Genomic DNA, 25,592 nt, shown 5'->3' with positions numbered 1-25,592 from the left:
ACTGGCATTATATATTTCTTAGAAGTGAAAAAAATAAGAAATACTGGGATGAATTTCAAAACTTTTTGAAAGCTTTGTAGTCTGATAATTGTGTAATTTCTGAAACAATATACTGCCTAATGCTCCAACATCATGTATAAAAAGGATCTATAGCTTGTATTAAGAACCTTACTTGCAATTGCTAGAAACATTACTATAAACTGGAAAAGTGAATTTGTACCCAGTATTTTAAGAATTCATAAATCTAGCCACTTTTGTGTGCCAATGATTTCAATGAGACCTTTTTCAACACAAAAAGGTTGTGATCAAAACTCTGGGAGAATTTGTTACTGTTGTTGGAAAAATATAACATTTAGTTAACTGCACCATTAATGGTAAGCAAATTGCAATCCACTATCTTGAATATAATGATTACTTTAAACATTGCATATATGTTTGTTTTGGTTTTGAAATTGTGTGTTTTACTGAAAAATAAATAAAAAACTTTATAGTGAGATCATTAAAGTTCTCTTTAGTGCATATTGTTATTTTAATAACTGGTTATAAAATGCATCCAGGTTTTCATTTTGTTATGCCTACTCCCAGTAATGGACCTATGTGCTAGCATCAAAACATTATTAGTATACTTAGTATCACTACTACTTGTATATATACCCTCTCCAGTTATGCTTTGTTGACTAGGTTAGTTCCACTAGGTCAGTAGCCTGTTTCAAAGGTGACTGAAGGTAGTATTCATACAGATTAGGGGAATTTAACCAGAACACTGGGGAATATCCCCTACTGTTTTCTATAAGTACCATGAGATCTTTTACATCCACTTGAGCTTTTACCAACTTTGACAGATGGGATCTCAGTTTAACCTCTCATCTGATGAAAGGATTTGGCACCTCTGATAAACAAATGGTATTTGGACCATACTTGCCCCATGAGTGTAGCAAATTTTGCAAAATGTATGTGTATTTATGTGTAATTCCTAAGCCTATGATTCATAACACTTACAATTTCACTTGTTTCACATGCATTTCTAAGTTACTCAGCTCTTTCCAAAGCATTAAGAAATCCATCCTTCACATGTTGGATTTCAGTTACAGCAACCTTATATATACCAGATATTGTAATAGTTGTGTGTGTGTGTGTGTGTGTGTGTGTGTGTGTGTGTGTGTGTGTGTGTGTGTGTGTGTGTGTGTGTGCGTGCGCGTGTGTGTGCGCGCGCACATGAGCATGTATGCATGTGTGTGCATGTAAAGTAATTACAAATGTCAAGTACCATGGGAGATATGTGAATTACTCTATGAGCATGTAAAACTGTTTTACAGCTTTTGAATGTACAATAACACTCAAGTCATCATTAATTCATGCATGCCAATAAGCCAGACTCCAGTATCTGTAGACAAGTTTCTTGTATTTATAATGTGCTAATTTTTCTTTTTTCAAAAATTTAACTGCTGGGGATTTCCCCCAGTCTGACACATTTCACAATTATACAAGGGTAAAAGTATGTGTGATAAACCTAGCTGGTCTGTTGATTCACTAAATAATTCCTCATTGGCTGGAAATTTCTTCCAGAGCATCTGATTGGTCAGTTTTTTCTATGCTGATTGCTCATTACTCTTTTATTTGAATACCACTAATTGGTCAGTTCAACCCTGGCACTACCTCTGGCAGGAGTGTATCCTCATTGGCTGTTCTTAACTCTCTAATTAGAATAAGGAATGGTCTGTTGTGTAGGTCAGGAGGTGGGTGAGGACATATACAGACTAAATAAGTCAGGGAAGTAGCTGCATGGCATAAGTTGGCATATTAGCACTGGGAGACAGAAAATATATTTATGTAGAGATGACCCAGCTTCTGATATGTTTTAGTCAGAGCAGAGTTTGCATCTGTATCAAAATGAATTGGTTATAGGGGGTCATCTAAAAAGGAATTTTCACAAAATTCAACAGTTAATAAATCACTATAAAAAGTATAATTTACAGAAACATCTATTCCAAAATTCTTAAAAGTGAAAATTATAGAATTTGTTTTATTGGTACTGAGGTGAAATATTTCAAGTGGTAACCATGTTGGACACAATTACAGCTATGATGAAGTAATTATCAAACAAAAGAGCAAATTCCTGATGGAAAGGATAGTCTGTTTGCATTTTATACCAGCCTGGTAATCTTCATTGCGCAGTAACATATGCTTGATAAAAATGTTAACGAGATGGGATCCATGTACAAACCCTTGTAAGACACCAAGAGGTACACTAAGAGGTTAAGAAATAACATTATCCTATTTGACAGATGAACACTTCCAAATAAGTAAAGCACTATTTGTGGGCATTTAAAAAATCCATAGCTGGATGGGAAACCTACCAGATGAAAATGAATAATAGTCTAAATGTTTTAGATACATTAAGAAAAAAAAGGAAAAAGATCTAAAACCCAAACAAGATTCATTTGGCAAGAAATAGATATTCAATAATGCCAAACAACACTGTAGTTGTACTATGTCCAAGCCTGAAACCATGCTGAGTATTAGAGATAACATTGCTATTAAAAATGCAGTAAAAAGTTGAGAATGACTACATTTTTTCCACATGTTTTTAATCTAGGGACATAAATGCAATAGGCCTGATTTATTCAGTTCAGTACAGATAATTTACAAGAACAAATGTACAGTTGTACACTAGTTCCAGGTAGTAGGCAGCCTATCCCATTTTACAGAATAATTGCTGAGATTTAATGTATTAAAGCCATAGTCTAATAGAATTTTTGGACAGTGAAGAATGTCAGCTGAAGATTAATCTGTTTCAGCTTGTGGAGAATCATCTATAGTGTTGGGGTAGAAACGTGTGAAATACGAGAACAAAACCTTTGCGAGTGCAGGTTTGATGACCTGTATTCCAGGTTAAGACTGGATATTTACAAATTTTAAAGCAGAAAAAATGTACAATGGGCAGTGAAACGTCGGTCTCCTACACACTGTAAAACCACAAAAAAAGCAGACTGACTAACACGGCTAAAAGCATGTCATTTTATTTGAACTATAAAATGATAAGCGCTTTCATGCACAAAGAACTTCTTCAGATCTAACTTCAAAAGAAACACTTTACTTCTTTTTAAAAAACAAAATAACCAATAGTATCCCACATTCCATTAGAGTCAATGAAACAATCTCTGTGCTTTCAAGGTGGGTTTTAAAGGTACCACACCATCCAGACCTGGATGTTTATCAGCCTGTAGTGTTGCAATCCATCTCATTTCTACAAACTCAAGTCTTGTTTACTATGTCTCCCCCTCTTACATGCTCTACATCAGCTGCAGTACCATAAAACTAAAAGAATGGCCAGGACAGGACAAAATATGCTTAGTGAGGGCATTTTGCGTATTGCCTGTTCGTATATCACACAAGTGCTTCAAGATTCGTTCTTTGAACAGATAATTCATCTTTCCAAAATAAAAACTGGTGCACATCCTGCAGACTGCCAAATAAACTAAATATGTACTCTTGCAGTCAGCATATATCCTAGGTTCAAATGTTATGCCAGATACAGGGCAAAGAAAAAAAACCCTCTGTGCAGAGATCAAACCACATGCCTCACATGACCGGCAAGGAAAACTACCTATCCTACTAGATCTTCATTCCATTTTTATTCTGGGACCATAACAAAGCTGTCTCTTGTGGGATAAACTGTTTTTGAAACAAAAACTGGGTTTATCACCTACTACACTTTTAAGGTTATCATCAAACATAAGGATCGGCCAATTTCTTGTGACGATGTTACAGACCACACTAACATCACTACAGTAGGTCAACATTACCCTAGTCCTGTTCTCCTTCATACGTGTCTGTGCTGATTTATCACCATCATCTTCTGTTCTTATAAAATAGTATGGTTTCCCTTTGTTTGATCTCAGACCCCTCACATTGGTGGAATGTTTGGCCACTTCTTTACAACGATACCCTCTAGTAATAGATTCTTTCTTTAGGTTCTTAGTTACTGATACAAAATTAGTTTCATTTGTGTTGAGCTGGGATATCGTCAGATACTGACCACTGAGCACATTCCTATAGCTATACCCTGGATGCATACTTGTCCGATGTAAAAGTCCATTCTTCCAACAGTCCTTTCTGTACAATTGTGTTCCAGTTTTTCCATTGTCTTTAATACATAGATGAACATGTAGGAAGTCAATGGTGCACATGGAGCTTGTCATAGTAAACTTCAACCTTATTAAGGAACCATCCCAGAGCAGAAAAATAGCATCTGTGAAGTGTTTATAATATTTAATGTGTCTGGAAAATTTACTATAACTCAACACATGCTCAGCCTCCCAGTTAGCCATGGCCATATTTGCATATCTATTGGCACATGGAGTGCCCTTTGCTACACCCAGATTCTGTAAATAGAAATTGTCATTAAACCTGAATACATTGTTTTCTAGGACAAGATCCAAAAGAAAACAAATCAGGCTTATTGAGTTATGGTCGCACCTATTGTTACTACTCAAAAACATCGTTGGGGATAACGGTAAAAAGCAAACGAACATCGAGGGTAACCATGTAACAGCCCAAAACATGATCCATTTCATTCACACGCAAATACAATGTATGTAAAAATTGCTCATTGTCCTTTAGTACTGAAGGTATTTCATCTAGAATTGGTCTCAGTTTACTCTTATTAAAAGTAATCAAGGGCTCAGTCAACCAACCATGACCTGCAGCTATAGGTCACATCGGAGAATCCTACAAACATTTATGCACTTTGCACAATGCATGTAATAGCGGTGTCAGAGGATCTGTTACAAATAAAAAATCATGTAACTCCTGTGTTTACATTCTAGTCATAAGGAAAACATACAGTGTCTCATATATCCTTTTGATCAGCTTATCAATATCCAACCTGGAGATCTGAAAATAAATGTCTTTGTTATCAAGAAGCAATTCTATCTTGTGTATACAGGCAGCTCTATCACAATGATAGCACCTCCTTTATCCACTGGATGAATCTGTATCTCAAGGATTATTCTGCAAATGAACCAAGGCTGTAAACCCAGCTTGTGACAAATTGCAAAAACCTCTGTGAAAGTGGCTCATTTAACTCTTTAGAAATGTCAACTTCACAAACTCTCAAGAAAGCTTCAAGTAATAGATATAAATGCAGTACAAAGGTACCGTGTTTCTTAAGAATTTTTGAATTATTTATACTTAGAAACATGGTTCTCAACATTGTATTCCTGGCAAACAACTTGAGATCTAAAATCACGTTACTTAATTCAGAGCACATTGCTGGTACAAAAGACAAATGTTTGTTTAGTACTGAGAGATGTTGTCCTGATAAAGTCAATGAGAATAAATTAAATATAAGTGATTCCATACCTACGTCCATGTCACTGTGGACAGGGATTATAGATTCTGATCCACAGAGACCTTTGGCCTCTCCTGTGTGAAATATGAGAACAAAACTTTTGTGAGGGAAGGTTTGACGAACTGTATTCCAGGTTAAGATAGGATATTCACAAATTTTAGGAAAAATTCTTGAAAGTACAATTCCAAACTCACAGCAATGTATTTAAGGGATTGTTGATGAAAAGAAGAAAGCATAAAAAGTGACCCGGTTTTAAAATATGATTGATGCGACTCCATCTTTTTTCCAGAGGGCATTAACTGCATATTTTTATTGTTCTTTTTCAAAGTAGTTCCTTTTGCTTTCAGTTATGGCAGATCATACTTGATTCTCGACCTCACAATAGTGGATAAAGCCATTTGGCATCTTAGGCAGATATGTTGACCAGCGGCAATCTGTATTTGTCATCATAAATTTTATAGCGTGGATCCATGGGAAAAGGGACCAATGGGAGCCTGGACTTGTATGTGGGGACATGTTATTTAAAATGTTGAGGAACATGAAATTTAAGTACATGGCTATCTTTTCTCAAAACACTTTGTAAGCCAAGGACTAGTTGTTACCATGAGCAACATTAAGAAATAACACTGGACTAGAAATAATAATTTTATGAAAAATAACAGAAATTATAGGGATTTTGAATTGTATTGTGATACAAGACATATACGGGCCTACAGTCACTTAGAAAACTTGCTATAATAGTAATATCTGAGAAATTTCCATGAACTGAAAATAAAGCCCAACTGGGGATATTCACTCTACCAGATGTTTTATCAGTTCTAATAGTAACTGCAGCCATCTGAGTAAGACCACAGAACTGAAGTAGCGGATGACTACAGTCATCTAAAGCAAATTCTCAGTCCAAAGTCATGCCATAAATGACAACAACCTCAGTTTCAACAGTAAAGCTAAGCTCATATAAAAGCTGCAATAATTGAGAAGTCAGTGACAGGAGGGTAATAGATGGTGTAATGGACAGAATTTTAGCTTAATTCATCCTAAGACTGACTTGAATAGTTTTCCTATTGGGGAAGAAAAGAATTCGTGTTTCAGACAAAACATCAGTTAAGGTTGAAAAAAAGACTACAGATGTATCGCCAGTATCATTGAGAGCCCTGTCTGATCTGAAAGTGATGTAATATGATGCCTTAATCTCAGAATCATAGATATCAAGTCTCAAGAATTGCTTCAGGGAAAACCAATATAGCATGCCAATATAAATCTACCCAGTTGTGGAGTTTATTCATGACAATCCTAATGTTTGTTTGAACAAATTTCTGATTCTTGCAATCTGGGCATTTTTATGTAGTAGATCAGAGATTACACAGGCAGTACATGGGTCAGGTTTATGTAAATAAATTTTGATAGAAGAATGAGAATAGGAAAAGAAAGATGTAGTGTAAAATGGCTTATCCTTGGAGCAATATATATTATTATGACAGTGCTTTCAAAGTGAAGCCTATATGTCGTGCTAGTAGACTTACATGTGTCCTGATAGCATATTGTCTCTCTTTTTGGGACTACTACTTAAATACATTAATAAAAGGATCAGAAGTAAAATAGTAAAGTATACAGTCAGTAAACAAATGGTTAGTATTAAGCCGATAACTGAATTGTGATACACCTTTATTCTGTTGATTGATTGAAACAGTAGCACGACTAGCTGTTTTAGGAAGGGAGTGGAATAGCACCATATATAAGGCACTTTAGCTTTGGGAGGGAGGGTGGCTGGAAAAGGTAGAAAGGAAGAACCTGTGCAGAGGCCACATTTTTAAGTTCTTACAAGGACCCAGAGAGTATGTGTGTGATGGGTTGTAATGGGTTGTGTGTGTTAGGGATGATTTATGAGAAGCAGTAGATAGCACGGACATATCGTATAACTTCAAAGATTTCAGAGCTGACTGTGAGACAGGTGGTATAGATTTCTAATTGAAAGAGATATCATTTTTATATACAGTTAATTTGAAGATGATCATAGATTTAGTGCTCCTTGCTCTTAGTGACTTTCCAGGTACTATATACATACCTCTCAACCTCTTTGAGCAAGCTTGCAGCGATCATCTGGGTCCTATGCATTAGGTTACAATTTACCATACAGAAAGGCTATCTTGGCTATGAAGTGGGGAGTAAACCATGTTTATGCAATGCCATAAGAACATAAATTATTGCCTTTATACAATTACACAAAAATTGGAACACAACCGTTACATATCACAGGCAATAGGACTTTATGTATCTGAATATAATACATAAAATAATGTAAAAGAATACATGGAATAGTATAATTAAGTGGACTCACAGATTGAAGCAATGTGATGCTTTTGGTAAAAATGCAATAAACATAATGCACATTGTTTTACTTTAGTAAGTTGGTTGATAATGGCTGCCAGTAAAGGACATATACAAAAGAGGAAAGGCACACATTTTACTTGTGAAGTTGTGCAATGTGTATGATTTTCTTTAGTCACAATTCAGTTTTTGCACTTTGAACCTAAGCATGCAATCATTGGTATGAATACTCCTTTATAATATAAACATTTACACATTTTCAAATGTTGGAAACAAATGACCATACACTATAAATGAATAATAGACATCAGTTAAATCTTCTTTTGCCTAATGCCTAATCTCTATGAAGAAAAAGTGTGATTTTGTTACATTTTGTGTGTTCTGAAATTATAAAGGTATACATTAAGTAATGCTGAGCATACTGGATGGGCTACAGTGTTTCTGAAGGAAATTTTACGTTTCATATTAACATTTCCCTTACCTGTCCAGGCAGTCCCAATAACTAATAGTTGCTTTGAAACCAAGAATTGAGAAAATTGATATTGAAGCATAGAGTGATGTAGCACTGTTCACAACTGCTATAACAACTGCATCTGTTTCACAGTCATTCCTTAAAGAAGAAGAAAATACAAAAATATTTCAATCTGAGTTATTTCTTTATAGTTTCACAGTCATTCCTTAGAATTGAAGAAAATACAAAAATATTTCAAACTGAGTTATTTCTTTATAGTTTAGACTATAATATATTATTAGACTTTGTGTTAGTAGCAATACTAGCATTCAAATTCATATTCCATTTGATTGCACTGTAAGATTTGTCCTAGCAGCACAAAACAAAGTTTAGATGGCATAAGCCAACTTTGCTAGTAGTTAAAACATAATGCATGTCAATGCAGTTTAATCATTTTTCATGCAAAATTATCATATACCATAATTGTCTAAGTTATTCACTGAATATATAACTAGATACAAGATACATACCAGATTCCTGGCAGAAACAAAGTAAATAAATATATAAATAAATGAGCATTTATAGTGCATTCCATTCAAAACAACTGGAATATTTTAAGGGACAAGATTTACTAGAAAAAGTCAGGCAAGCTCTGGGGATTGTATTAAAAACAACAAATTTGAAGGACATTTTGAAGATTGACAGCAATGATCTAACAGTAACAATGTTTTTGTACCAAATGGTACTTATGCTGCATGTGACCTATGCAAATACTCTAAATACATGGTGAATAGCCCATGTGCAAGCGTTCCTAATTACAACAGGAACCTGGGTGCTAATGGTCGCTTAATTCAGCCAATCTGAAGCTTGTCCAATTGATTACATGAGCAAACAACTAAACAACTTGAATGTTATCACAAGGAGTATACAAACACTTGAACACCATCAGAACCAAAAGTTAATAAAATAGTTTGTTGAAATTGCAAGAAACTTTTTTTATTTTTTCTAGATCACTTTTTTAGTGAAATGACAGGTGGTGACTTTTAAGTTAGACTTAAAGCAATTTCATTTTCAGGCTTAAATGACAGTGTAACGACAGTTTTAAAATTGCGATTTTTGTGATTGGATGATAAAGTTGTATGCAATTTGCTGATCTCGCGTTTTATTTGAACTGTTTGTTGTATTTTTCTGATGAAGTATTTTTGCAATAAAGTGAAAAACAATATTTATTTTCAAATGCTATTTGTGATTCCATATTCTGTTTTTTTTTTTTTTATTTTACAAGAGTTATCACAGTTTAGAGTTTTTACACTGACTTTATAGCTTATTTTAAATGTCAGAAAGTTATTCTCTAACATCATTCTGATGGTGACAGTTCTTACCTAGCAGTCCTCTTCTACCCATATAGTGGTTAGTGGTCACACAGAGTGCCACCGTTTTAGGTGACTATCTAAAAGTTGATCTTTTCCTTCCCTTATTCCACCTCCCAGCTTGTGTAGCATCAACAGAACACCTCATAGCTGCCACTTATAGTACCACAAACCTCCAATTGGGGTCAGTGATGGATGAGCTGGCATTGGCTCATGACTCCCACCATTTCCTACAGGGGGTCCTTCCAGCACCTGCACTGCTAGTTGAGATTAGGCCATTTGGGTCATAGTTAGGATTTTATAATCCTGTGCCAGACATCTGCAACTCTCAGCAGTAGCTTTTGGTGGGCAGTCAGATTTTTATGTTCTGATAACAGATCTGATACTTAGCCTTGGAAATTGCATCCTACTAAGACATAAAGGTCTTTCCCTGTGGATTCACTAAGGGTTTTGATTCTACTTCTGTTAGAAAAGCTTTAGCAACTATTTGTTAGTCAAATGCTATTTTTTAATAGTAGGTCTCAACTGAGATGTATTCAAAATTATGGTGAGTACATGCTATTTATCAGATATGAGGAGACATGAAATATGCAGTATAGAACAGAACAGACAATGTATTTATTTATTTATTTATTGATTGACATTTGTTAAAAAGTCCACTGGGTAAGTAACCCATTTTCAGTGGAGGCCCGGGTAGAAAAGCTACACAATTAAACAATAAGATATAGAACGATGACAAACAACTTTCAGGTATCAGATTAAACAATGTTACAAGATTAAAAAATTAAACAATATACAGACAATATTAAACTTAACAGAGTAATCAGAACTTCTATAAACATTGATAAACAGTTAGTAGTGTAGTACAATAATTCTGAGTTGTTACTTTTGGCATAGCAAGAAAAAAAAAAAACGTGGCAGTTATTGCTGAAAATCAGTTACAGCAATAATAATAGTATAAGACTGATGCTGTCTGGGTAAGAGTTATTTAGAGCCTGTGGAATTGGGTAAGTATTAAGCAGTGCTGGTTTTATGGTGGTTTGCTTGATTTACACTGGCATGTGAGGTTGTCAAGGAGGTAAGCTTTTAATGCTACTTTGTATGTCTTTGTGCAGTCTATCTGGGTAATGTGGGAGGGTAAGTAGTTCCATTTCTTAGCAATGATATATGAGAACAAGCATTGTCCAGCTCTTTTATTGGGCTTAGTTACACTTATTAGTAATTTATTGGAGGATCTAAGGGTGTGCGAAGTAATATAAGTTTGTATTATTGATGAGAGTGCTGGGCAGTTATTTTGTCTATAAATTAGTTTATGGGCTAGCATTAGTTTGGTACAGCACTGGCAGAAATAGTTTGGGAAATCCAACCAGCTGAGTTCAGTGATTACTTGGCAGTGGTGTAAGCGGTTAGGCTTTCCCAAGACAAATTTAGCTATTTTATAATAACAGGACTGAAGTTTGTTGCTGAGGGAAGAGTGGAGGTTAGTAAAGATAGCACTACCGTAAAGTAAGGCAGGGATAAGTAGGGTACTTGCCAGTTTTATTTTGGTGTTTTTGTCCATATACAGTTTATGACAATAAAGATTGCCAAGTTTTAAATGTGTTTTCTTTATTGCATTGAGAATGTGTGTTTTGAAGGAGAGTTTGTCGTCAATTGTAATGCCCAGGAGTTTGGCAGATTTTACTGTTTCTATTTCGGTTTTGTCTTTAGCGTAGATTTTGAAATCTATGTCTGGAAGTTTTGAAGTTTTGTTTTTTTGGCATTTAGTAGCAGCTGAGAGTTATTTAGCCAAGATTCAATCTCTGTAAAGGCATTTTGAGTGACTGTGAGGAAGTTTGTGAAATTGTTCGAAGTAGAGATTATATTTGAATCATCAGCATATTGGATAATTTTACCTAGTTGTGAGACTTTGTGGAGGTCATTAATAAAGATGTTTAAAAGTAAGGGATCCAGAATGGACCCTTGTGGGACTCCTATGTTGTTAGGTAGGTAATCAGATTGGACATTATGCCATTTTACAGATTGTTGCTAATTAAAGAAGAAGGAATAAGGAAAGATAGTTGAAAAAGCAAAGACCCAATCTGAAAAAAGAGGAAACAAGTTAGTCAGGAAGGGAGTTGAAAAATTATATAAATACTAAAGAGCCTGGTTTTCCCAATGTCATCAGCTGAGCAGGTCAGCATGCCTGTGCAGACCAGGATCTACTCTGGTAGAGTACTAAACTTTGTCTTTTACATGGGAACAATGATCGTGTGATCTGAGATGGAGCTGTCTCATGGTTAAATCACCATTTCTTAAATTTCTTCTCTGTACATCCGGCTTATCTGCATTCCTAAACTGACCAGCATAAAGTCAAAGACATATGGGGATGGATCTGCCTAATCCTCTGGAATGCTGGAGGCATTCACACCCAGACACTGTTGTATCAAAGGATCTGGTCAGAGTTTAGATGCACATACTCCTGTGTCTGTCCTTCTTCTTCTTCTTCTTTTTACAAAATCTGTTTATTAAACTTAAAAATCCATAAATTAAACATCTTCTTCTTAAAATTCCATCTGAAAGCAAGAAGATATTACGACGCTGGACTGCCTTGAGTCACACATAAATGTTTTCAAAACTCTGCCACATAATAAGTTCTTTGTACCTATGTTAGTATAAATGAGGCTATCTGGGAGCAATCAGAACATCCTCATGCCTCCAACAGAGATATGACCACCAGAACCTTCCAATCAACCAAGCTCTCCTACACCCCACCATTACAACAAATAATACTTTATTATAGATTTTAGCTTATCAGCATTTGCCAGACTGTGCGACTAACAAATATTGTTGTCAAATGTATAGGACTGATCTATAACAAAAAACACACAAACCACAGCCAGAGATAATTTACAAAACCTCTGTAAGCATGGAAAAACTCTAAATACTCAATTAAATGTACATGGAACAAACAGGTATGAAGTAGCTCTGTGAAAGGTGCTGCACAGCTTCTTCTGTGATTTACAAACATAGATAGTGGGGAGTCAGGGTTGGGGATACTCATAGGGAGACACGGTTGGTGATACTCATAGGGAGACAAGGTTGGTGATACTCATAGGGAGACAAGGTTGGTGATACTCATAGGGAGACAAGGTTGGTGCTAGTCATAGGGAGACAGGGTTAGTGCTACTCATAGGGAGACAGGGTTTGTGCTACTCATAGGGAGACAGGGTTGGTGCTAGTCATAGGGAGACAGGGCTGGTGCTAGTCATAGGGAGACAGGGTTAGTGCTACTCATAGGGAGACAGGGTTTGTGCTACTCATAGGGAGACAGGGTTGGTGCTACTCATAGGGATACAGGGTTGGTGCTACTCATAGGGAGACAGGGTTGGTGCTACTCATAGGGAGACAGGGTTGGTGCTACTCATAGGGAGACAGGGTTAGTGCTACTCATAGGGAGACAGGGTTGGTGCTACTCATAGGGATACAGGGTTGGTGCTACTCATAGGGAGACAGGATTGGTGCTACTCATAGGGAGACAGGGTTGGTGCTACTCATAGGGAGACAGAGTTGGTGATACTCATAGGGAGACAAGTTGGTGCTACTCATAGGGAGATAGGGTTGGTGCTACTCATAGGGAGACAGGGTTGGTGATACTCGTAGGGATACAGGGTTGGTGCTACTCATAGGGAGACAGGGTTGGTGCTACTCATAGGGAGACAGGGTTAGTGCTACTCATAGGGAGACAGGGTTGGTGCTACTCATAGGGATACAGGGTTGGTGCTACTCATAGGGAGACAGGGTTGGTGCTACTCATAGGGAGACAGGGTTGGTGCTAGTCATAGGGAGACAGGGCTGGTGCTAGTCATAGGGAGACAGGGTTAGTGCTACTCATAGGGAGACAGGGTTAGTGCTACTCATAGGGAGACAGGGTTGGTGCTACTCATAGGGATACAGGGTTGGTGCTACTCATAGGGAGACAGGGTTGGTGCTACTCATAGGGAGACAGGGTTAGTGCTACTCATAGGGAGACAGGGTTGGTGCTACTCATAGGGATACAGGGTTGGTGCTACTCATAGGGAGACAGGGTTGGTGCTACTCATAGGGAGACAGGGTTGGTGCTACTCATAGGGAGACAGGGTTGGTGATACTCATAGGGAGACAAGTTGGTGCTACTCATAGGGAGATAGGGTTGGTGCTACTCATAGGGAGACAGGGTTGGTGATACTCGTAGTGAGACAAGGTTGGTGCTACTCATAGGGAGACAGGGTTGGTGCTACTCATAGGGAGACAAGGTTGGTGATACTCATAGGGAGACAAGGTTGGTGATACTCATAGGGAGACAAGGTTGGTGATACTCATAGGGAGACAGGGTTGCTGCTACTCATAGGGAGACAGGGTTGGTGCTACTCATAAGTATGTGGGAAGTAAAAACACTGCAAACATAATGTGTTAGACAACAAACATGATTGACAACATTTACACATGCTATAATGAAACAGATGATATACTGCCAAACAAACTTAGGTGAAACACTGCATATTACCATCTGAGTACTATGGCCAGGGCAACTACTGTCTGCTCCCCCATCCAACACAGTGACATCACAAAACACCCCCAAATGAAAGTGTACACAGCATGACATCCAAGAGCCCATTATAAAATACAATGGAAAGATCTCTGCTCTGCAGTAATGGTCAGTGAACCTCACATTTTTATGAATCACACATACCCATGCATGTAGAGTAACAGGTTTACTAAACAAGTTAATTTGTGGTGCTTATCCAAATTGCAGAATCACTATTGCCTGTAGTGGACATAGCACTATCAATGTGCAAAGCACTATGTGTGCTGTAGACTGTCACACACTAGATGTCTTTCCATGTGTGCCAGTCTTCAGATTGCTGCTTCTCTCTCATTAACTGTACATGTACAAGACATATAAGCATTATCATATGATTGCCCTGATATACATATCATTGCTGATAAAGTGAAAACAAAATTGCAGATGGCCATGAAACACCTGTAGGCATTTAATACCCCAAGACTATTTGGCTTTACCTTTTTGGAATAGCAGCTCTTATATTTGTAGGTAACATAATAAGGGGTTTACTACAAGCTCTTGAGTCCCAGGCACTTGAAGACCAGATTGGGAATTGATGAAGCTTAATCCACCTGTTAGAAATGTGAATGGAAGTTTGTTTGCATCTGCTATTGCTCTGTTTAATTCTAGCTAATGCACTTATAGATTCTGTCCACTGCACTCTTGTGGTGCTTTTGTTAAATAAACAGTACTACAGGAGATTAATGAACATCAAAAATTGTTTTAAATTTAGCCATGATAGTATCATAGATGCTGAAAGAAATGGCAATCTTAGTATAGATCCATCTATAGCTGTGCCATCAACTCATAAGGAGAGAGCAGTGGTGGTTTGTCATAGTATGAAAGACCAACACAAATCACAAAGGCCAGCATCATGTGTACCAATGTTCACTTCTTTTTATCAATATTATTAGTAAATTCAAACATGTGCTGCTTGTTAATAATTTACATTATTGAAAAACTATGGCAAACTCACATCTATAGATTGTAGTTTTACATCATCATTAAGTTTTGCATAGACCTTCATAGATCACTCTTTCAGAAATTGTGTTTAGACATTTTATTTTATGTATGTCGAGGTGAGCACTCAAGATACTAACAATTATTTAATCTAAGGCACAATATACAGATGGAACCAAAAGTGAATGTGGAAGGGAATCTCTATACACAAAAACTGACACCTTAAGATATTGGCATGAACTGTGCCACATATGCTAGTCTACATTTCAGATGTTTATTTATCATGTTTCCAGCATAAATGTGTTATAAACATTATTTCTAAAGAGACATCCAATATTTGCATATTAAAGGCACACACACCAAAGATGTATTATATTTTCTACATATGAGACTTATTTCTGGCCTTTTTGAAAATAGCTATTTGTATTCTTCTGAATACAATGATTTGAAAAGCTATTATGGATGAGTTCTGGTTTACCTATTAAACAGAACTTTGTGCTACATAGCAGTTTGTGATCTAGTTGAATTACAATGATTTTAATTTATATTGTTATAGCAATTAATGTTATCTCTGTTATTTGTTACTTGTGGATGGTAAAGTTATTGTTATAGCAGAAAGCCACAACCAGAAAATCCCTGTTGTGGTTACTAGCTCTCACCTAGAGCATATGTCCATGTCTTACTACTTGTGGTCAAATGTATTTGTTTATGGCCTGTTGATGCTGAGTCTGTAAAGACTATGGGCTGCAAGTTTGCAGAAACTATTAGGCACAGGTAGGGAATATGCTATACTCAAACTTAGTATCCCATCAGTTTGAGTTGTCGGCAATTCATATGGATGTTAAGACTCCTTAATGTAAGAAGAATATAAAGTGTTTTTAAGCCAAAATACAAATAATCCATTTAAATATACAACAAATCATAACATTAAAGCATATAAGTAAGAAAAAATATATAATGAGTAAGGTGTTTACTTCACAGACACAAGGTACAGGGTTTGATCCTTACCTTTCAAAGGGAAACTGGCCAGGTTTAAGTGGCTCACAAGGGCATCTAGCCTAGTAATTGCCTATGAGCTTATGAGTAGTCAAAATATGACTTCTTGCATACAACCACCCAAGGCAATCTCCCTTAATACATACCAAACCAGTATGCAATAAAGCATTTTTTTTCAGGGAGTAAGTTTCCCTGCACACCCCCTTTAACATATACATATATATATATATATATATATATATATATATATATATACGGGTCCCTTACAGGTGTTCTAAATTACAAAAAGCCGAAGCCCATATGGCCGAGACCATATGTTCGAGTTTTGAAATTTAGAAATTTCTGAACAGACAGCTCCTCATTGTGCGGAATGGGAGAATTTCCATTTACCACACTGTACTGTGATCTCGGAGTTGGTATATTAAAGTTAAGGGGGGTGGGGGGCGTAGCCCCCCTGCTAGCAGCTTTATAATAATGTAGTGTTTTGTTTTTATTTTTATTTTTGCATGTTTGAAATTTCAGGAGTCGAACATATGGTCTCGGCCATATGGGTTTCGGCTTTCTGAAATTTTGATCACGTATAGTAGACCCATATACTAACTTTACAGTTGCACAATATTTGGGAAAACCGAAAATAACTGGTACAGGTTTAACATCGCTTGCACAGCAGTGATCTCACAGTACAGCCAAAGATATGACAAACCATTCTGGTAATGCTTTTGAATGTTTTACTTGACTGCTATTGTGCTGGGGGGCTATATCTCCCAAAAAATCTATTGCATAGCAAATATATTCTCAATCCTAGGAAAATAATCAGAAATTAAGACAGTCAGTTCCTCATTATACTGATATCCTATTTTTTTAATTAAATATACCACTTTCTTTAACAAACTCTTCTCTCTTCATATTCTAATATTTTTATAGTTCTCTTCCATTAGCCTTCCTAACACCTTCTTTTTACTCAATTTTTTTCTATTGCTCTTTTAATATATTACATTCAGGTAACAAGTATTCCACTGTTTCAATTTCCTTTATTTTATTTATCTGTTAGATGGGTTTACCCACTAGGCACAAGTGCATCTTTTCTAGGATGACCAGGTGACATTGTTTGGTTAAGTGAGTTGCACAGTAAGGGAATGGGGACTGAGGGAGTCAAACCCTGGGCTACATGATGAACTAACCAAACAACTCAGAGCATAAATAAAGTCTACCAAAGCCAAATGTGAGGTAAATTTGGCTTCCCAAGCCAAGGACAACCACAAAGCATTCTTTAGCTGTGTCCACAACCTCAAAGGCAATACACAATTGTGTGGAGAGCTCATTGTAAATGGAGACACCTATACTGAGCCAGAAGCTATAGTAAACTTCCTGGCTGATAAATGCAGCTCCAACTTTACTCCTCTCTCCCCTTCAACCTTCTCTCAGGAAATATCATCAAATATAACTCCCCCTACTATCACTAGGGAACAGGTCCTTAATGCTCTCTCTAAGACCAAGAACACTGTATCAATATGCCCGGACAATATCCCATGATGCTTTGTAAATAGCATGAAACATGATCTATCTTAGCCTCTGGAATTACTATTTAACTGTAGCCTCCAAACAGGCTTCATTCCTCATGAATGGAGAAAGGCAACAGTTATCCCTCTGCACAAAGGTGGGCCATCTACAGACCTTGGAAACTATAGACCCATAAGTCTCACTGCTCTTATATGAAAAGCCATGGAAAGAATTATCATGGAGATGATCAGTAGAGATATAGTAAACCTCCAGACACTGGACCCAACCCAGTTTGGTTTCATCAAGGGTGATCATGTCTACTCAACCTGGTGGACTTCTTTGAGAAGGTCATCAAAGCAATGGATGAAGGCAAAATCATTCACACTGCCTACCTTGACTTGGCCAAGGCATTTGACACAATACCGCACTAGGGCATTATTGACAAACTCAAGCAGTTAGGAGCAAACCCGTATGTCACCTTGTCGATAGCCAACTGGCTCACAGACAGGACCCAGGAAGTTAGAATTGGGGACTCCACCTCTACAAAGAGGCCACTCACAAGTGTAGTCCCTCAGGGACCATTCCTTGAACTGTTCTTTTTTGGTATTTACTTCTCAGATGTCAAGGCAAATGTCAGTGGTCTTTGGCTGACTAAATTTGCAGATGATTGCAAATTGGGAGCTGTCATTGAATCTCACACTGACACAAATGTTCTCCAGGGGGGGGGGGGCTAACACAGACAAACGATTGGTTTCAGAGTCATGGACTAAAACTAAATGCCAAGAAATGCAAAATAGTATCCTTTGGGAAGTCTTCCATCCCTGGTAACTATTATAATGACAACACACCCCTTAGAGTTGACCCAGTAGTTAGGGACTTAGGGACACACATAGTAATCTAGCCTTTGACCTTCATATGTCTGCAGTGGTGAGGAAACCATTCTATGTTGTGCAACTTATAAACAAAGGTATGGCATCTAAGTCCAAGGAAGTCATTGTTCCACTGTATTTGGCATTCATCAGACCTGTCATTGAGTACAATCCTCCTTTGGTATGTATCTAACCAGGCATACCCAACAACTGGAACGTCCGCAGAGGTTCCTCACTAAAAGAATACAGGGCGTAAGTAATATGTCCTATGCAGACCACCTCAAGCCCTATCCCTGTATTTTGTCTCCTACAGGCTTTTGAGGGGAGATCTATGCCTGGCATACAGGGCATTGTCAGACCCCAGTCTGATGGACCTCCTTCATATCCACAAAACAAAGCACCAGAATTATCCATTCTAAAGACTTAAACCTTGCCTGTGATATAAATGGGACCTGTTGGAGAGATACTTATGTATCCCAGAGACTACCCCATCTATGGAATAGGCTCCCTAACCCAATTCAAGTGCAATTTGGACAATTGGATGGGAAACTGGAAAAGCATTCTGGGTTTGGCAAATATGTCTCTAATGGACACAGGTAACCTATAGATGGTTTATCTCCCAGGCTCATGCTTACACCTATCAAGGGTATCAGAACTTGTCAGAGATTTGGGATACATGGATAGGCTTAAAAAGGCCCTTGTGGTTGTTAGCCTAGCAAACACCTATGAACCTAAGTTTGTTAGCAGTTCATATTCTTAATTATCTGTATTAAGTGAACCATTCTCCTGTTTATTTCACGGGAAACATCCAGTATATATTCCCCATAAAGGCCAGAAGTACCCTCTCCAAAAGCAATTTCATTGTATTTTTTATTTCGTATTCTACTTTTCCATATCTATATATTTCATTTAGTGATTAAAACTGGTTGCTAGAATATATTCTTGTTTGCACATTTTTATTACATGCTTGTTGTCTAAGAGACATTTTTGGGACTACTATTATTTTTTTTCCTTTTATTAAAAGACTTCCATGGGATCTGCCCCATATTTACTCTACTCTTTATGCTGATGATGATATTGTGTTTATAGGATTTGACAGACATTTCAGTTGCAAATAATGAATTGCAATGTGACTTTACCTCAGTATAGATCTGGCTATTCACTAATAAACTAGTCATTAACACTCAAAAGTCTTCTGTCTTCTTGTCCAAACTACCAAAAACATATACCAAATTCTCCACTGTCTGCCAAATACTCCAGTAGTATTGATGTGTCTTAAGCTTCTCAACAAAAATATTAAGGCAGAGTACTGGACCAGATTCTTACTTTCAATCAAAACAGTGAGAACCAAGCAAAAAAAAGTTTTAAATCAACTAAATGTTTCCTATAAAATGACTTATTTACTCATTTTTAAAGCTAGAAATGGCACTATTAATGCACTTTTAACCAGGTTAGAACATACATATACTGCCTCATAACCCTTCTTTCTGTATGTAATCCCGCATACTATAAAATGTTAACAAAATTCTGAGGTTCATCCACCTTCCTGAACCCCCTGAGCATCAGTGCAAAAATTACATAAATCAGAATGCCAGCACTACTTTTCTTCTTAATTTACATACGTTAAAGTTGTTGAATGATGGCTTTTGGCCTCAGAAAAGGAATATCATTATAGTACATCACTCAGACTATGGCTTCAGAAATCACAATACCATCCTTTAAACTGCATCTGCCTTTTGAAATAGGATGCCAAATGAACTAAGAACACAAAATAGTACAGTACTTTTCAATTACTCCAAACGCAGTAACACACCTTTTGCACTTTTCTGAAGCCTCCCGCTAAAATATTACAATGTTCACATTTTGTATATCTGTAAATAGATAAATTATCACAATCATGTATAATGACAACATCCTATAAGCTAGTAAACTTCTCCTGCCTTACTTTAACCTCTTACGTATGTGTATATATAATATTCACTAGCTGTTGTTGCTCTCTTTCTATTGTCTTTTACAGCTGTTTTCAACTGTTTTTCATATTATGTAACTTAGTAACTGTAAATGCACGCCTTATTCTGTGCAGTAATAACTGTCAGTTATCCATTGTATTATCATTTTTTTGTCTACATGTATCACTTATTGACAATCATGGTGTATTAGTCATTGTAGAACTAGTTGTGGCATTTTCTCTTTAACAAATGTAATACAAGGATGACTGTTTTAACTCAAAATACTGTTTGTTTTTTTGAAAGCTGGCAAGGATACCCTCTAAATAAATGATGTCAGATACTAAAAATGGGGGGAATATTCAGAACGCTTAACTCCATAGTGCTAATACTGCTGCATTAAATGTTCTGGTAGTATTATTGAGCTATGTTTCAGAAACATGCAAGACCCACACAGAGCAAAAGCCTGCTAGTGATTCCTTTGCATGTCTTTGAATAGGACATCTAGCACAGATGGAATAACTGCACTAATGTTTCCCATACCAACCCAGACAATTTTGTTGACTGCGTCAGTCCCACTAGGCTAGTGACCTCTGTTTAGTGGAGACTTAAGGTGACATTTATATTGTTAGGGGAAATTTGGCCAAGGCACTGGGGAATTTTCCCTACACTTTTCATTAGGTGCCATGGGATCTTTTACATCCAGGTGAGATACCACCACCTAAAGCAGATGGCAAGCTGATTTAAAGTCTCATCCAAATACGTGGGTCTATATTATAAGCTTGAAAGCTTAAAAGAGTGAACGCTCTTTGATCAAGCTGTAAACATCGAAACCACTAAATAGCGAAAACACGGAACAGCGATTTTTTTCCCAGGGAAAAAAATCGCTGCTCCGCAAAAAAAAAAAAAGTAAACACAAAATAAAGTGGGGTGCTTTGCCCCCACAACCCCCGATGTGGGGAGCTATGCCCCCACATCCCCCTACTTAAATATATTAACTCCATGATCGCACCACAGTGGAGGAAATGGTAAAGTCACGAAAACGGCCCAGTGATTTTGCACACTCTCACTGCTATCTTTAGCCTGACCATTACATACTTAATATGCATATTCTCACTGCTGTCTTTAGCCTGACCATTTGTTGCGTCTTTTGGCTTTTCCCTGTTAGTGGTCGCCACAGTGGAACTCCGGTCCGCTAATGATTGGTAGTTGATTTTTACGTGCCGAGTTACCAGTCCTGACGCACAACCTTCAACAAAGGTACGCCTATTCACGCATGTCTCCACGCAGAAGACGCTCTAGCTGAGAATCGAACCGGACAGCGTCTTACTGTGAGGCGACAACGCTAGTGCAGCACCATTACATACTTAATATGCATAGTCTCACTGTTGTCTTTAGCCTGACCATTACATACTTAATATGCACAGTCTCACTGTTGTCTTTAGCCTGACCATTACATACTTAATATACACAGTCTCACTGTTGTCTTTAGCCTAACCATTACATACTTAATATACACAGTCTCACTGTTGTCTTTAGCCTGACCATTACATACTTAATATGCACAGTCTCACTGTTGTCTTTAGCCTGACCATTACATACTTAATATGCACAGTCACTGTTGTCTTTAGCCTGACCATTGCATACTTAATATGCACAGTCTCACTGTTGTCTTTAGCCTGACCATTACATACTTAATATGCACAGTCACACTGTTGTCTTTAGCCTGACCATTACATACTTAATATGCACAGTCTCACTGTTGTCTTTAGCCTGACCATTACATACTTAATATGCACAGTTTCACTGTTGTCTTTAGCCTGACCATTACATACTTAATATGCACAGCCACAGTCCTGATGATTGCAATCACATGCTTTTTACTCAGCCTTATTATGCCCCCCCACCCCCACCCGGGGTTAGACTGAGAGCCAACTATAGAAGATTTCGCAGTGTTATTTTTTTCTCTAAAATCCACAGGGCCCTTATACGTCCTGAAGTGAGCTGCAAAGTGCATCTTTTCCCCCACATGCAGAAAAGTATGAGTCTCATTTGGGTTAAAGTCAACAGACTCTGTCAGTAACTTTTACGTATTATTGCAGTATAGGTAGCTTTTGTTTTGATATATCTACACTTTTGCATAGATATATTTTCTTTTGATAAAGCAACAATTGTACTTGCAGCAGTAACACTTAGTTAACTAGATATGTACATTATTATTCAGCATTTTCATTACACTGCTCAAAGTATAGGAACCTATTTTTGCCAGTATTTTATTTTTAATCCACATTGTGTACATAACTGCAGCAAATGCATTAGGATCTGAAACAAACAAAAGAAAAAAAAAACACAGAGTGGAAAGTCTGAGCCTGGAAATTATTTACAAATGTTATCTGTTTTATTCTTCAGAAGTAAAATCATAAATCTAAATGTTTTATCTTGGCAATATATTAACCTCCTGACAAGCACAGTGTGTTTCTAATTGTGTAATCTAGCTTTAATGCTTTAACAGGTAAGAAAAGAGAAGTACTTACTTGGGAGGGTTGTAGCTTGAAAAGGCAATGAGTCCTCCAAATGCCAAAGACAGAGAGAAGAAAATCTGAGTGGCTGCATCCAGCCATACCCTTGGATTTGCTAAAACACTTATCTGAGAAGTGAAAGAAAGAATGTGTTAGCTTGTAGGTTATGACAAAATATATATTTTTTGCTTGCCATTAAAAATAACAATAGTAATAATGTTATATTTGGTGGCTTAGTGCTACTAAGTTATTCTCTTGTTACTGTTAACATACACACTATTACAAGTTGTTGTTGATCTGTATTTGTAAAACATTATGCATATTATGTTCATACTGCGGTGGTGGTGCTGCAGTCGCCTCACAGTAAGACGTCCTGTTCGATTCTCAGCTAGAGCGTCTTCTGTGTGGAGACATGCATGAATGGGTGTACCTTCGTTGAAGGTTGTGCATCAGGGCCGGCAACTCGGCACGTAAAAATCTACTGCCAATCATTAGCAGACAGGAGTTCCGCTGTGGCGGCCCCTAACTGGGAAAAGCCGAAAGACACAACAACATGCATATTATGTTCATATTTTCTAATGATCACTATTAATGCTTTTACAGTACATGGAAAGTTTGTGACAGACTCAAAAATGAAGAAAACCCTCGTTATACTGTGCATGTGAAATAGAAAGCAAACATTAAGAACAAGCATTAATGCATGATGATGGTGTGGATTATGTTTTGACAAGAGCACAATCGGGAGTGCTCTAAGTTAGGACATTTTTCACTTAAATACTTTCAACACCTTATGGCTTGGTGTAATGGTTAAGATGTTTACCTTACAAGTACATGATACTGGGTTTGATTCTCACCTTTGAGGGTAATTGACTAGGCTTAACATGGCTCATAATGGCAGCTAGCCTAGTACTTACTAATACTAGCTGACCAAATTTGCATAAGATTGCAAATTAGTAGCAGCCATAAACTCCCCTACCAACACTAATGTTCTCTAGGAAAGGCAAATAACATGTCAAAGCAAATGACTAAAGCTAAATCGTAAGAAATGCATAATAGTATCTGTCGCTCGTCTCTCTACACTTAAAGGACAACCAGGTGGGGTGGTTTATTTAAGATGCTTTATTATATAGAAACACATCAGGATGTATAAAAGCATCAGTAAATATGAACAAATTGATCATCAGATAGAGCTTATTATACATGCTCACATCTCAACAGCTTACTACAAAATGTCAGTTAGGTTTGCACATGCTCAGTATTTATACACTTCTAGAAGCCCTTGGATAGCTTCTTAAAGAGACATACACACATTGATCTACATTATCCTTTGGGAAGTCATCCACCCTTGGCAACTATTATATTAACACTACATCTCTAAGAGTAGTCAGGGACTTGGGGACACACATAGACATGTAGACCATCATTAGAACAGGTTCAAAAGCAGCACAAACGGTTAAATGAAATATAGCTAAAAGCGGCATAAAACATTTAATAACAAGTAAGTGCTTTCACCACTCATATTGTGGCTTCATCAGACCATACAAAACATAAAAAAAAGCAGTAACATTTAAGTACTCACATTTCAAATACTCAAATTTCATTATGTATCAGGTGTATTCGATAACTTTAGCATTACACTAAAGCGCATTCTACGTGATTACATAAATCCATTCTATCTACCTTAAAGGAACAGTTTCTATTCCAGCCTAAAACTGGATGGTGTAACACTTAATCATGAGCATATGTTTAAAATAAATTGTAAATGCACATGCTTCACTAAAATACAAGCTCTACTAATTATACATCCAAATCAAAGGCATGCACTCATAAATAAACAATATATATATATATATATATATATATATATATATATATATATATCTATATATATATATATACACACACACAGATCATGTACGTCACCTTAAGACTCAAATATAATATACCAGGGGGTGGTAAAATAACATTGAAAGCTCCTGATGCATACACATTAACACCTATCTAGAAGAAATAGTGCATACAAAATAAAAACTCCAAACGCCAGCAAAATACAGTAGAAACATGACAGGATCAGCTTCCCCACAACTAAGTATGTGTAGGGGAACATATCTCCCACAATACAATCCCCTAAAATATTACCCTAAAAACCACAAAGGCAGCATCAGCATCACAATGTTTCATGCCTAAACTAACAATAAACATAAAAATAAAAAATGTATATTTGTATAAAAACGTTAAGAATCATAAAACTAACTATCAACAGAGAATCTACATCTAATGGTTACACCACTATCACCCACATCAACCAGCTCAATGGGCATAAACAAAAAGCTATGGAAAGCCCCCGTCTCTTGTGTATACTTTGATAATGCACTCACAGAATCTTTATTCTTAATACTATTCACATGGTCTCTAATCCTTTCCCTAAATGTACGACTGGTCATTCCAATATAGAAATGTGAACAACAATCACATTGCACTAGATATCCTATATTCCTGGTGGCACAATCAGAATCCACTTTAAACTTATAAACCTTCCCAGTAACTGGATGTCTAAATATATTACCGGGTCTCACTTATCTACAATAATTATGTGTCTTTGTTTTGCAACGTATAAGCAAAGGTATGGCATTTAGGTCCAAAGAGTTCATTGTTCCGCTGTATTCAGCATTCATCAGACCTGTTATAGAGTACAATGACCCCTTTGGTATGTATCTA

At 36.9% G+C, this 25,592-nt stretch overlaps 1 protein-coding gene across 1 annotated transcript in view; it reads right to left on the bottom strand.

Annotated features, from left to right (window-relative positions):
- The window catches only part of SLC6A18 (solute carrier family 6 member 18), a 312,482-nt gene that overhangs the window by 92,929 nt on the left and 193,961 nt on the right, over positions 1–25,592 (bottom strand). The window contains exons 6-7 of the mRNA XM_044066126.1: positions 22,890–23,002; positions 8,163–8,291 (exon numbers count right to left, since the gene is read on the bottom strand). Of these exons, the coding sequence (XP_043922061.1) occupies positions 8,163–8,291; positions 22,890–23,002 (242 nt within the window). The remainder of the gene's footprint in view (positions 1–8,162; positions 8,292–22,889; positions 23,003–25,592) is intronic.

The sequence above is a fragment of the Protopterus annectens genome, chromosome 3.part0 (genome assembly GCF_019279795.1).
Source record: "Protopterus annectens isolate FY-2018-M chromosome 3.part0, PAN1.0, whole genome shotgun sequence".
In the NCBI taxonomy this organism is placed as follows: domain Eukaryota; kingdom Metazoa; phylum Chordata; order Ceratodontiformes; family Protopteridae; genus Protopterus; species Protopterus annectens.
The sequence above is the reverse complement of the archived record's forward strand: the minus strand, read 5'-3'. Positions and strand labels throughout refer to the sequence as shown.